Source organism: Aquarana catesbeiana, linkage group LG09 (assembly GCF_042186555.1).
Source record: "Aquarana catesbeiana isolate 2022-GZ linkage group LG09, ASM4218655v1, whole genome shotgun sequence".
Taxonomy (NCBI): domain Eukaryota; kingdom Metazoa; phylum Chordata; class Amphibia; order Anura; family Ranidae; genus Aquarana; species Aquarana catesbeiana.
The window spans coordinates 39,479,502-39,494,338 of NC_133332.1; the positions used below are offsets into that span (position 1 = coordinate 39,479,502).

General features: G+C 40.1%; 1 protein-coding gene across 1 annotated transcript in view; it reads right to left on the minus strand.

The window, feature by feature from the left end:
• LOC141107531 (uncharacterized) overlaps nt 1–14,837 on the minus strand; it is a 204,297-nt gene that overhangs the window by 29,286 nt on the left and 160,174 nt on the right. The window contains exons 13-14 of the mRNA XM_073598330.1: nt 12,001–12,060; nt 2,787–2,822 (exon numbers count right to left, since the gene is read on the minus strand). Of these exons, the coding sequence (XP_073454431.1) occupies nt 2,787–2,822; nt 12,001–12,060 (96 nt within the window). The remainder of the gene's footprint in view (nt 1–2,786; nt 2,823–12,000; nt 12,061–14,837) is intronic.

Here is a 14,837-nt window from a genome sequence, read left to right on the forward strand (position 1 = left end):
CATACCCCTTATATGCATGAATCCATCCCCACCTGACCGGGCTCAGTGGCAAACTTTAATTATCCAAAATAATCACCTTTGAAAATATATGGTATATCTCAACTGAAACTTCCCTTGACTGGGACGGACTGATGTCCAATAAACTAAATTGAGTGTGGTTATTAATGTACTACAAATGGACTGACAAGAGCTTGTCATATTTTATTTTACTTGAATATCTGTACTTTTAAAACGTTGACATGCATTTTAATGTAATGGTCATATATATTTGCTACTCAACTCAAACTTTAAAAAAAAATAATAATTAAACCCAAGTCCAACTTGTTTGTCTATTTTATTTGCTTTCAACTTTCCTTGTTCACAATTATGTTTATTTTCCTACTTTCTCTATTTTTATACATCCTAGTTTTGCTGTTTTTTAGCCTGAGTGGCAGTGCAAGGTGCTATTCTAATTCATATATGGGGGGCTCCTGCCAGCACAGCAACATGTAAAATTTAAATGGAAACAACTTATCTCCAACTTCCCTTGTGGAGCTACATTCCATGGTCTTGTGATTTGGTACAGATGTATTAATTAGATTTATATATATAGATCTATCTATCTATCTATCTATCTATCTATCTATCTATCTATCTATCTATCTATCTATCTATCTATCTATCTATCTATCTATCTATCTATCTATCTATCTATCTATCTATCTATCTATCTATCTATCTATCTATCTATCTACATTCACAGTTAGACATTGTTCAGTCGAGAAAAAAAATTCCACCCTGCTACCTTGAATTTTCTCATCACTAACTTCAAAAATGAATGTTGATTTGACACCCCAGAAAATCAAATGAACATTCAGAAAATAACAATTTTCGAACAAACTTCTACTGGTGTATGGCTTGCTTAAGCAGAACTAACCATGAACAGTACTACATCAAACGTGTTGGCCTGTGACATTAGTTAAGCCCCTTACACACAAGTCGAATGCCAGTTGACAGCAGCAGGTTAAAAAAACCAAAAACAGCCGACATTAGGCCATGTGTATAGCACCCTGTGCGATAGAAGCGAGCCAACCAGCTACCGATCAAAAACTCTCAGCTAACAGCTCAGCGAAGGAGATTGCTGTACTAACGTCGGATGAAGCTGTCAGTTTTTTTCCTTCAACCCGCTGGTTGAAGGAAAAGCCATTGCACAAAAGCCATTGTCAGCGCTCCTACAACACAGACTGGAATCAGCTGTAGTTTTTGACAGCTCCTCAAAAAAGAAAAAAATCTGTTTGCAGGGGTTTTCTTATAACTGTGTTGTACCAATAACACTGTAATGCCCCGTACACACGGTCGGATTTTCCGATGGAAAATGTCAGATCGGAGCGTGTTGTCGGAAATTCCGACCGTGTGTGGGCTCCATCGGACATTTTCCATCGGATTTTCCGACACACAAAGTTGGACAGCAGGAGATAAAATTTTCCGACAACAAAATCCGTTGTCGGAAATTCCGATCGTGTGTACACAAATCCGACGGACAAAGTGCCACGCATGCTCAGAATAAATAAAGAGATGAAAGCTATTGGCTACTGCCCCGTTTATAGTCCCGACGTACGTGTTTTACGTCACCGCGTTCAGAACGATCGGATTTTCCAACAACTTTGTGTGACCGTGTGTATGCAAGACAAGTTTGAGCCAACATCCGACGGAAAAAATCCTAGGATTTTGTTGTCGGAATGTCCGAACAAAGTCCGACCGTGTGTACGGGGCATTACAGTGCATCTTTTTTATTCTTTTTGTTTATATGCAGATCAAATGTGTTGATCTGCACATAATGTAATTTAAAGACATTTAGAAAAAAATTATAGCCTTTTTGGGATAAAAATTAAATCCTATTTAACTCCTTATTAACCCTTATATAATTTTAGGCAGTCCTTTTTTAAATAATTTTTCATTTATTACTATTAATTTTTTTATTTAGTTATATATGTTAATTTCTTCTCTTTTTTTACCACTCATTTTTTAGTTAGATAAGTTATTGTGACATAATTAAAATATAAATTATTTTTAGTTCATAAATATTTATGCACTATAATAATGTTAGGATCATAATAAATAGGATAAATTATATAAATCACATTTACACTTTTTATCTACAGCCTGTTGCTCTAGCCCCCACTACCTCTTAAACAATATTCACATTCAAATGATCTTTTTTTTTTTTTTACTGCACAATGTGTAATTGAAAAGAAATATGTTTTAAACAGCATTTGGGACATTGCTTCAGGTGTGTTTTTTTTTTGTGCCTTTAAGCTGGGTACACACATACAGTTTTTTTTTTTCCAAGTGTGTATCTTGATGCAAGTAGGCCCAATGGGGTTGTCTCCAAAAATACAGACAACAATACAAAAAATACAAATAGAATAGCCTTGTATCTCATTTTCCCTGACTTTAGTTAGAGGCTGGGTTCACACTATTGCGAATTGGATGCGGGTTCCCTGTATCCAATTTGCAATAGCAGGAGGTCTTGACCGGCTCTCTATGGAGCCGGTTCACATATCTCCGCTGTGGCTCCGGTGCGAATTTGCACAGGAGCCATGTGCATCTTTTGGTCCATTTCAGGCCTGAATTCAGCTAAAAATTTGCACCTGAAATCGGTGAACCAGGATGCACCGGACCCCTGCTGTGAGCCGCATGCGGGGATAGTGTGAACCCAGCCAGAAAGATAATACTAAGAATGCTGATAAACACATTGCAGAAAATGAGTATACAAGTATAAACACACTGAAATAAATGCTACTTACAGATTGTTTCTGTAACCGTTTTACAACTCTTCATCCCTGAAATGAACAGAAGAAACCTAATTACACACAAAGTTGTAAGAATATTTGTGCAGCAAACATACATCAAGAGACCACAAGGAATAAACATTGGGTGCACCTCCACAGTTACTACTAGTTAGCCCACAGCTCTAATTCTTACCATACCTTTAATTAAAGCAGACCTCCTCCCTTACACACACTAATAATTAACTGCCAGCATTCATAGATTGGTTCTAGATTGGCTCAAGCAAACACAAAGAATTGCATGGTAATTTACCTCGGTATGTCTAAATTCCCAAATCATATGGCATTGCCTACTCCATGCTGAAAATCCCATGTTGCTATTTTACTCATCCATGCCAGAGCTCGTACATGAGATCTAGAGCAATTTGTCTTTGTTTACCACTGCTGTGGCTTTAGCAATATGATCATCATTACGCCACCCAACACTTCCATTGCTGAATCTATTACATCAATCACAAACTATGCTACCTAAGGTGCATGTGCAAACCCAGGAGCTGAAAAAAAGAAAGAATGAGTCTTTATCTGAGATCTTGCAAGACTTCTTGAAATCTTATGCAATCTTGTGCTTCACTGGTGAGTGCTTCCTGGAAGACACTGGTGACATAGGCTTCCCAGGGAACAGCTGGGAGACACCGACTATGTTAGCAATGCCTGTAAGTTCACTCTAAAAAAAAAAGGAATTTTGTCTTACCTACTGTATAAATTCCATAACTTGTAGTACAATACAGGACACAGCCAACTTATTCAAACATCATGGGTTATAGGCTCATAGGGAGGGATGAAACGCGTAGGAAGGAGCGACGTGCTGATATCACCGCGATACACGGAAGTCCCGGAATCATGGGTTGTTACAGAGAGCTGGCCGGCTTAACTTTTTCTCTGCATACGATGTTTTTACATAAATGTAAGTGCAATACGTCTTATTTGTCATTATAATATAAATATTTTATGGTTTTACGCTATGGAAGCTCTTTTTATCATTCTTTTCTGGGAAACATCTGTTATAACCTCCTGATTGAGTCACATACTACTGCAAAGGTGCAGGGATCCTGACTATGTGCAATCAAAGGCCCTGGCTGGGTATCAAGCCACAGGCGTATGTGATCTCCTATAACTAAGAGATCCATAGGAGCTGGTAAGTGGCAGTTTGTGTGGGGGTGGAAAGATGACCCTTTTTCTCATATCTCCATTCTTGGGTGTTGTGTGTGTTAAGTGCACAGAGGAGATCGACTATCAATTGAAATGGTCTATTCATTTTTATTTTTATTATTTGATTAATTTCACTTTTTTTTCATCTATATTATATCACAGAAATATGTGATTTTTTTAGTTTACAGCGCGGCTTGATATTTGAAAATTGGTTATAGACTCGTACCTTCAGGCGATTGGGCACTGGCAAGCTTTTGAGGATACACCCCCTGGGGTGCCTGCCTTATAACCTAACCCCACTTCATAAGTCCTCAGTTCCATAGCAAGCAATGCAGAGCAACAAGGAGAGCTTATGGAGAGTGTCCTGTTCTGTACTGTACTCTAAGATATTGAATTTACAAAAAAGGTCTAAATTCCTCTTATCCTGTGCCAACAAGCCCAAAAACAAGGGTCTACTGACCAAAGTTAAAGTGGTAGTAATGTACTACCAGTGATGCCTAAACTGTCCAAGTGTCAGGAGGTGCCACATCCTAATAATAATTCAAAGAAAAAGAGAGTAGGGATGGACTTTAAAGGCACCAATATAGACATAAGATTGTATCAAATGTAGAAAGTTTATTTATACATACAGTGGGGCAAAAAAAGTAGTCAGCCACCAATTGTGCAAGTTCTCCCACTTAAAAAGATGAGAGAGGCCTGTAATTGTCATCATAGTTATACAGTAACTATGAGAGACAAAATGTGGAAACAAATCCAGACAATCACATTGTCTGATTTTTGAAAGAATGTATTTGCAAATTATGGTGGAAAATAAGTATTTGGTCAATATCAATAGTTCATCTCAATACTTTGTTCTATATCCTTTGTTGACAATAACAGAGGTCAAACTTTTTCTGTAAGTCTTCACAAGGTTGTCACACACTGTTGCTGGTATGTTGACCCATTCCTCCATGCAGATCTCCTCTAGAGCAGTGATGTTTTGGGGCTGTCGCTGGGCAACACAGACTTTCAACTCCCTCCGAAGGTTTTCTATGGGGTTGAGGTCTGGAAACTTGAAATGCTTCTTATGAAGCCATTCCTTCGTTGCCTGGGTGGTGTGTTTGGGATCAAGGTTTGCACTCAAAATCTCACGATATATGGCCCCATTCATTCTTTCAGTCGTCCTGTTCCCTTTGCAGAGAAACAGCCCCAAAGCATGATGTTGCCACCCCCATGCTTCACAGTAGGTATGGTGTTCTTTGGTTGCAACTCAGAATTCTCTCTCCTCCAAACACGTCGAGTTGTGTTTCTACCAAACAGTTCTACTTTGGTTTCATCTGACCATATGACATTCTCCCAATCCTCTTCTGGATCATCCAAATGCTCTCTAGCAAACCTCAGATGGGCCCAGACCTGTACTGCCTTAAGCAGGGGGACACGTCTGGCACTGCAGGATCTGAGTCCCTGGCAGCGTAGTGTGTTATTGATGGTAGCCTTTGTTACGTTGGTCCCAGCTCTCTGCAGGTCATTCACTAGGTCCCTCCCGTGTGGTTCTGGGATTTTTGCTCACCGTTCTTGTGATCATTTTGATCCCATGGGGTGAGATCTTGTGTGGAGCCCCAGATCGAGGGAGATTATCAGTGGTCTTGTATGTCTTCCATTTTCTAATTATTGCTCCCACAGTTGATTTCTTCACACCAAGCTGCTTCCCTATTGCAGATTCAGTCTTCCCAGCCTGGTGCAGGTCTACAATTTTGTTTCTGGTGTCGTTCGACAGCTCTTTGGTCTTCACCATAGTGGAGTTTGGAGTGTGACTGTTTGAGGTTGTGGACAGGTGTCTTTTATACTGATAACAAGTTCAAACAGGTGCCATTAATACAGGTAATGAGTGGAGGACAGAGGAGCCTCTTAAAGAAGAAGATACAGGATTGTGAGAGCCAGAAATCTTGCTTGTTTGTAGGTGACCAAATACTTATTTCCCACCATAATTTGCAAATAAATTCTTTCAAAAATCAGACAATGTGATTGTTTGGATTTGTTTCCACATTTTGTCTCTCATAGTTGAGGTATACCTATGATGACAATTACAGGCCTCTCTCATCTTTTTAAGTGGGAGAACTTGCACAATTGGTGGCTGACTAAATACTTTTTTGCCCCACTGTATATTTTAAAATAGATATAGAAATAAAAGAACATGCACACAATGTACATGTTGCATACGAACAAAAGAAATAAATAAAACAAATTCCATTCCTCAAAGGATCAAAGCATCCCAAAAGTGGAACCCTACGTGTTTCAACTTGCTGAGTCTTCTTTAGAGGGTTCTTTATTTGAGAGTGCAGTGAATGGACACTAAAAAATAAATGTCAATTAATGACATGCAGAAAGGAAGTAATATTTACATACAAAAAACACTTATCAACAATGTAGGTATATCTTACAGTGTATGGATTAGAAGATTATATGCAGACACCAAGATGGTTCCAGGGAGTCCAGAAGCCAGGAGGCAATTCAAGAGAAAGTATCCTAATATATAATGAAAATTAAGTAAATATCACATCCAAGACATGACCAAAGAAGCCTCCACGCACATTAGAGGGCATGGAGCATGTGGTCAACATGGAATCTAAAAAAATTCCAAAAATGTATGTACATATGTTTATAGCTGTTTGTAAGAGAGGCTGGCACACCCTATGCAGCTCACGGCAGGATTCGCTGTGTTTGCTGAGACATTCAAGAAGGTCCAGCCTCATTGGCATTTCCCTGCCCCGATTTACATCGGTCATATTAGTGGTACAGTGCTTGTACTCCACCCCTCCAATCAATATATAAGGGGCAATATCTGTCTTTCCAGTAAAATATGCGCACCTTCTAACACGCAGAGGACTGCTACAATATATTGCTATATCAACCTGGTGAGTTGGCTAATGGGACATCATGAGGTTTAGAGTTGTACCCTATGTGGGCCATGCATGGCATTTATTTTTAGCTTTTTTACACGGGCAATCATTGCCTTCAGAGTCCTTTGAACACAGTTATGCCTGCTGGTATACCTTGGTACTCTCCTCTGGATGCATTAAGCCAACACATATAGGCAGTGGCGCCACCCTTTTTTTTGATTCTTCTGCTGGATCGTTTATCGTGACAACTTATGGTCAAAAACAAACACTCAGACATATTGGATCCATTAGTACATTAAGTGAGTACCACTGCTAGTCTCTCTTACAAACAGCTAAAAACATATGTACATACATGTTTGGAAGTTTTTTAAATTCCATGTTGACCACATGCTCCATGCCCTCTAATGTGGCTTCTTTGGTCATGTCTTGGATGTGATATTCAATAAATTTTTATTATATATTTGGACACATTCTCTTTAATTGCCTCCTGGACTCCCTGGAACCATATTGGTGTCTGCATATAATCTTCTTATCCATACACTACAAGATATACCTACATTGTTGATATGTGTTTTTTTTGAATGTATATATTAATTTCTTTCTGCATGTCATTAACCACTTCATTACCCAGCTATAGACATATGACGTTCACAGATGGGATCTCCCATCCTGGGTGGACGTCATATGACGTCCTGGTATTCCCGGCCGTCTATGGGGCGCGCGCGTGCCCGCCGCGTTGCTCGGGACCCGGAGCTTGTGCCCGGCGGCCGCGATGTCCACCGGGCACCCACGATTGCCCATTAACCGGGCCGGCATGTGGATCTGTGTGTGTAAACACACAGATCCACAGCCTGTCAGCTCTGAGGAGAGCGATCTGTGTTCCCAGAACGGAGGAACACAGATCGGTCTCCTCCCCTTGAGCGTCCCCTCCCCCTACAGTTAGAATCATTCCCTAGGAAACATACTTAACCCCTCCCCACCCCCTAGTGGTTAACCCCTTCACTGCCTGTCACATTTACACAGTAATCAATGCAATTTTATAGCATTGATCGCTGTATAAATGTGAATGGTCCCAAAAATGTGTCAAAAGTGTCCGATGTGTCCGCCATAATGTCGCAGTCACGAAAAAAAATCGCGATCGCCGCTAAAAAAATAAATAAATATTTTTTTTTAAAAATGACATAAATCTATCCCGTATTTTGTAGACGCTATAACTTTTGCGCAAACCAATCAATATACGCTTATTGCAATTTTTTTTACCAAAAATATGTAGAAGAATACGTATCGGCCAAAACTGAGGAAAAAATTTGTTTTTTAAAAAAAAAATTGGGATATTTATTATAGCAAAAAGTAAAAAATATTGTGTTTTTTTCAAAATTGTCGCTCTTCTTTTGTTTATAGCGCAATAAATAAAAACCGCAGAGGCGATCAAATACCACCAAAAGAAAGCTCTATTTGTGGTGAAAAAAGGACGTCAATTTTTTTTGGGTACAACTTCGCACGACCGCGCAATTGACGTTTAAAGTGCGACAGCGCTAAAAACTAAAAATTGGCCTGGGAAGGAAGGGGGTGAAATTGCCCGGTATTGAACCGGTTAATTGACATTTATTTTGGAGTGTCCATTCACTACACTCTCAAATAAAGGACCCCCTGAAGAAGACTCAGGGAGCTGAATCGGGAAGGGGTCCCCTTTGGGGTACTATGCTCCTTTGAGGAATGTTTTATATATCGTTCTTATGTTTGTATGCCACATGCACATCGTGTGCATCTCTATATCCATTTTAAACTGTATGTATAAATAAACTTTTCTACATTTGATACAACCTTGTGTCTATATTGGTGCCTTTAAAGTCCCTCCCTACTCTCTTTCTTTGAAAGAAAGTGGTAGTAAACCCACTTTTTCATCTTTTTTACCTACAGGTAAGCCTGTAATAAGGCTTACAGGCAGTACCTGTAGGTACTGTGAATATCTCCTAAACTTGCACTATTTAGGAGATATTCAGAGCTGTCACCAGCGCATGTGCTCTGAAGGCCCGGCATACCATACTGGACCTTGCTGTAAATGGCAGCTCCCGTGCGGGAATGACATCACGCCCCCGGCCACTCATGCAGCCAGAGGTCGCAAACACAGGAAGGAAGACCAGGTGAAGATGGAAGCTTTTTCCATGTTGACACAATGAGGCCCCCATTAGATAAGGAACTCTCATAGCAAATCTCACTGTGGGATCAGAGTTGTTGAGCATGAGCTCTTAGAGAAAGAACTTTCTTTTCTGGAAGAAAGATTTTTGCCTGAGATGTATCCAGGACCAGACCCGGATACTCTAGGCACTTGGATGGTTAAAGAGCAAAGTATTTGAAGTAGATCACTTAGTCAAGACTGAAGCAGGAGAATTTTCTTTTAGACATTCCCTGAGAGCTGCAAGGAAAATTAATCCTTCAGAAGAAGGCTTTCTACATAGCCTGTCACCTTAATACCCTGGGTTCTTAAAAGGAGCCAGCAAGGGTGTAAAAATGTTTATGCACACCCTGGGAACCGAGGACAGGTTGGAGGGCAAAGTGAGAAATAGGAAGTGGTTGTTTGCCACTGAAAAGCATAAGAAAACACTGATGAGGTGGGTAAATTGAAACATGCAGATAGATATCTTGGATTTCTATTGATGTTACGTGTTCCCCTTGTCTCAGAGAGGCAATTACCAACCTTGCTGATTCCATATGAAATTTGGGGATGTGCAGGAATCTGCTCAGGAATTTTAAGATCAGAATAAGACAGAAAAATATGTTGGACTTTGGTACCATGAAACAAAAGGGCTATTTGCGTATGACTGTCCTACAACAGTGTTTGGATGATGAAGAAGGAAATGCTGGGGTGGTAAAGTTTTGAACTCTATCTTGTATCCGTTTGAAACCACAGATTGAACCCGCAGGTCTGGGTGACATTTGTGACACTCTGTCCCAACACTCTTAGGAGTGAGGGTGCCCTTTCATTGTAAAAAGGGTTTCTGAGAAGGGTCAGTGGACTTTTTGGTCCAAGCCTTGTGCTGAAAGAAAGGTAGGAAGGTTTGAAGTTGCAGCCTTGCAAGAGCATGTGCTTTGAGGAGCTCCTGAAAATGGATGTTTTGGCACCTTTTTTTGTGGAAGCAAAACTTTTCCACCTGTGAACTGCTTTATAAATTGGTCCAGTGACTCACTAAATAGACATCTCCCTTGAAAAGGCATATGTGTGAGGTGCCTCGAAGGCTTCATGTACACGGGACGTTTTACAACCTCTCCTAAATTATTTAACTTGACAGATAGTAACCGAAGTTTAAAACATCAGTTTTCCAGCATTTACATGGCGCGTTTGCGTTTAGAAGCGTTAATTTAAAAAAAAAAAAAAAAAAAATATATATATATATATATATATATATATATATATATATATATATATATATATATATATATATATATTTTTTTTTTTTTTTCAAATAGTCAAAAATGTAAAACGTCTTATGCTACACCCATGGGCGGGGCGTTTCAAAACTCTGGGCAAAGATGGCTGAATTAAGGTTATGTTCTGTCCAAGGAACTGTGACACATATGCAGAGAATTCTGCTTTTGTCAAAAATGGTGCTTGTTGTGTGCCTGAAATGGAGCTAGAATCAGATGCTGAGACGAGTATTAGAACTGGTTCCTCTTCTAGTGAGAAGGATGCTTTATCACTCTGAGGCTGAGTATTAAACTGACCTTCAGCTGAGCGAATGTTTTCCTGTTTTGATTTGGCTCCCTTTTGTCTGGTCTCCACCATAGCTACAAGTGAGGATATTCTCCCGTGGGCTACTCACAGAGTAGAGTGGGAGATACAGTAAGTGTGTCTGGAAGGAGGGTGCAGCAACCCAGGTATAGTCCATCCTTTAATGAATCCCCATCATAAAAGGGTATCAGAAAGCGTTTGAGTACCCTTTGGGGGCTGTAGACAGAAGTTGTGCTAAAGGGTGCAACTAATGGTGTGATGTAGCACCCAAATCATCCTCCTGAGACTTAACTCTGAGTGGTCAAATTTTAGTGCCATGTTTGAAAAGTTTACACTTAAAAGTGAATACAGTTCAAACATAGCCCCAGTTTTATACAGTAACGTTCAGAGATGCAGGCAAATTTCCGATTGTGGACAGTATATAGTGTCCAGACTTAGCCTATCAGAGTGGGCATACCCCACACAGAGGTCTTTAGGGACTCCATGGTGACAGATCATGACCCTGGGCCTGTATAGCACCTTGCGACTAACAATATTGCACCAAGCACCAAGATAAGCTCCCTTTGCAGGATACAATGCCTAAAACAAATTTGCAGGCTGTCCCCACAGAGTGGGATCCGGGTACCGCTCACATGGATTTTACCAACACTGCATCTATGTAGGCTTAGAAAGCAGTGAGGTTGATTGAAGAATTCTCAAAAAATAATAAACTAGTTAAGCTGATTTCTCTGGGAGAAGAAGAGGTTCATCATGTTCCTCAACTAGCAGAAAACGGAATACTCATGGAGTGGGGTTGGGGAGGTGCCCTAGGGGCATGTCCTCAATAGCTTGCCAGTGTAAAATTACATGAAGGTACAAGCCTATAACCCATGGTGTATGAATACGTTGAACATGCAGAGTGTGTGCATATGTGCTTTTGCTGATTTTGCTGATTTTGAGGAAATGTCCACTTTAATTTCAGTTTTCACCCCAACAGAGTCAGAGTTGTGAAGTACTTGCTTTTTAAACTTCAAGAAACTAAGAACATCCTCTAACTCACTAAGCGGAATTAAAACTACATTGTGATCCTACTTCTTAGTGCATTAAAATCCCTGTATTTTTTGCCAAGACAGCAAGTTGCTATACTGTCCACACAGACTGGGTCTCAGAAGGTGTACAGTATGTCTGTTGCATAAAGCAACATTTGAAACTAAAAATGGGATCTGATTTATGGAAAAACTAAAACAAGTTATTTACCTGATCATAGCACATAGTAAGATATAGTATTCATTTGCTGACCAAAATTAGGGAAAATAGAAACAACCAATAGGATTGGCTGCCAAGGGCAACATGTCCACTTTTTTATGCACCATTTTTTTTTTTTTACAAAGTAGGGAACCAATTTTTAAAATGCTGTTTATTTCTCAATTCTTACCATATTTTCTGCTCAGAACAATGAAAATGAGGATGAAGATGATGCTGACAGGAATGACTGCTATAAAAAAAAAAAAATGATAGTAATAATATACAAAACATTATTGCATGAAACTCTAAGGTTTTGTTCAGATGGACACATGCTTACAAATGAAAGAAAAACTCCACTGTTGCTATCTGAAACAGCTGCATAACCTAAAGTGGTTCTAAACCTAAAAGTTTTTGTTTACCTTAAAGAATATGTAAACCCAGCATTTCATATTCCTGATACTGTATGTGCCTGCTGTACCAAGCACTTGTATGAAAATGTCTCCTGTTCTCTTTGTATTGCTTCCTTTATGTGAAATCTCTGGTATTCATGCCAGTCCCTCTGCTTTCATTTTAAAAACTGACCATGCTAGATGCTAGGCATAACAGCACAGCGTGGTTAGATCTCTAGCTGTGCTAAGAACTCATTGTGCTCTCCTCCAATGATCAGACATGTCCCGACATTCCTGCCCCCCCCGCACAGCCATTCACTAGGAAGATCAGTGTGCTGCTGTTTATCCTCCCCCACCTCTCTGTGCAGCTGAAAACAGAGATTATACAGAGATGAGACCAACCATTTACCACTGACAGGGGTGCTTACAATGATCAGTTTTTATTTATGTAAAACCTTTATCCCAAAAGAAAAAAAACAAATTTCTGTAACTGCTTATAAAGTATTAGATGGATTTTGGCTTCAAGTTGTTAATGTATTAAAATCTGCTAGTACATTTAACTCCCCACCACCCAGATTGACAATGTTACCATCATTCCTCCAGAGTGGGGGGCATTCTAATACAGAAGTTGTGGTATTGGCCTGAACCCCAGGTGAAAACAGAGCTTAAAAAGCCCAAAAGAAAAAAAAAAGGAAAAGAATACAGCCACCACTATGATTGACAGCTCCTGCTGCTGTCAATCATAGCCAGTGAGCCAATGAGGAGAGAGCATGGGGCCGAGCTATGCTCTGTGTGTGTGAATGGACAATGTCTATTTACAGGAGCGTAGCTTGGGTGCCCCAACAGTAAGAGGCTTGCTATTAGGGGCACTCAGCAGGGGGGAGAAGCCAGAACTGCCAGTGGGGAACCTAAAAGGAGGATCGGGGCTGCCCTGTGCAAAACCATAACACAAACTAGGCAAGTATAACATGTTTGTTATTTTTCTTAAATTACAACCTTTGGTCTCTTTAACCCTTGAAGTGGGGGCGCAGACCCCTGCAAGGGTGGATTTTAAGATTTCCTGTAGTCTTCCACAGGCCAACAAATATTACTATTCCTGTAAAATCTAATTGTTTTACGCATCAAATTAAAACAATTGTATTGTCTGAAAAATCCAGGATAGACAAAATGTTCTACGTTCCATAGCCCTGCATTGGACATAAGGACAGTCCCCTGTCAAAGAATTGGGGAGTGTCATCTGCTGGGGAGCGGAGGATCTGGGAAAAGTGCTTTTACTGTCCCCAACCAGGGTGCTTTGAGGTTTCTTCAGGGGTGCCTTGGCAAAATGCCTAAAAACTGCGCCAAAATTGTATATAAGCCAGCGTGTGGATGAGGGCTGCCTTTTAGTTACACTAAGTCCTACGTTTTCATTGTGCACCATTACAACCTTCTAGCTGCCAGCTTCCTAATGACCAATGGCATCATCAGTTGATATGGAGGTTGTCAGTCGCCTGCACAGCATTCTTGAATGACCCTCCCTGCCTCTCTCCATCAGCATTCGGGTTTCATTAGCTGAGTGATGGAGAAAAACTGAAGGAGAAGAGAAACATTGGAATACTAGTAGTCAGTACCAGTTTGCAAAAGTGTTTTTGTTTTAAAAGAATAAATCACGACTAACGTTGGGTGTCCTACTTGGACTTGTGGATGTTGCTGCATTATGAAAAAACATTAGAATAGTTTTTATACTTTAGAATGGGGTGCCTCGAAATTGTCCATCATTTTTAAAGGGTGCATTGACTGAAAGAAGGTTGAGAAACACTGTCCTAGACCTATGTAAATGAGCAGTTAACCCTTGCAGTTTGGAAGAATTTTCAGATTTCACAGAGTTTTCCCCAAGCTAACAAATATTACTATTATTGTAAACTCTTGAATGTTTTATTCATCAAATAATAATGTTTTCCTTCAAAAGAGTAGCTATGTAAAAATTTTAAAACTTACAAAAATAAACAAGTATTAACCCATTTGCTGCCAGAGCTGTTTTTGAATTTCTTGCACACATATTTGAAAAATCTTTTTAGGCCCAAAAATTACATAAAACCCCCAAAACAGTGCCTTGAAAAAGTATTCACACCCCTTGAAATTTTCCACATTTTGTCATATTACAACCAAAAACATAAATGTATTTTATTGATGTAGCCATGCTGGACTATGCTTGTAATATTGTGTGTTTTCCCTGTCATCCTTTATCTATAGTCATATCCCTTTAATGCTGGGCGCCCATGACTGTCATCAGATTTGTGAGCCCAACACAACAGATTGTGGGATTAGTAGTTTAGTGCCCAGGCAAATTCCATCACACCATCGTACATCGAGACCACATATCTCAGGGATCCTTGCTATCATCGAAGAGACTTCTGGGAGAGACTATAAAGGAGCCCGGAGATCCACCTCACGCGCTCTTCTTCCTGGGCCTTGTGAGAAGCGCACTTCTCTGTTTCGGGGAGAGAGGGGTTGCGGCCTACCACACGGTGTTAAAATGATTCCAGCCCAGCCTATGAGGGCCTAACTCTGCTTGCTATTCTTCAGACATCTACACGGCACCAACTCATCAGCTTGACAACCCCTTCGTCCACCTTTGGCCCCAGAGAATCATCGCTGG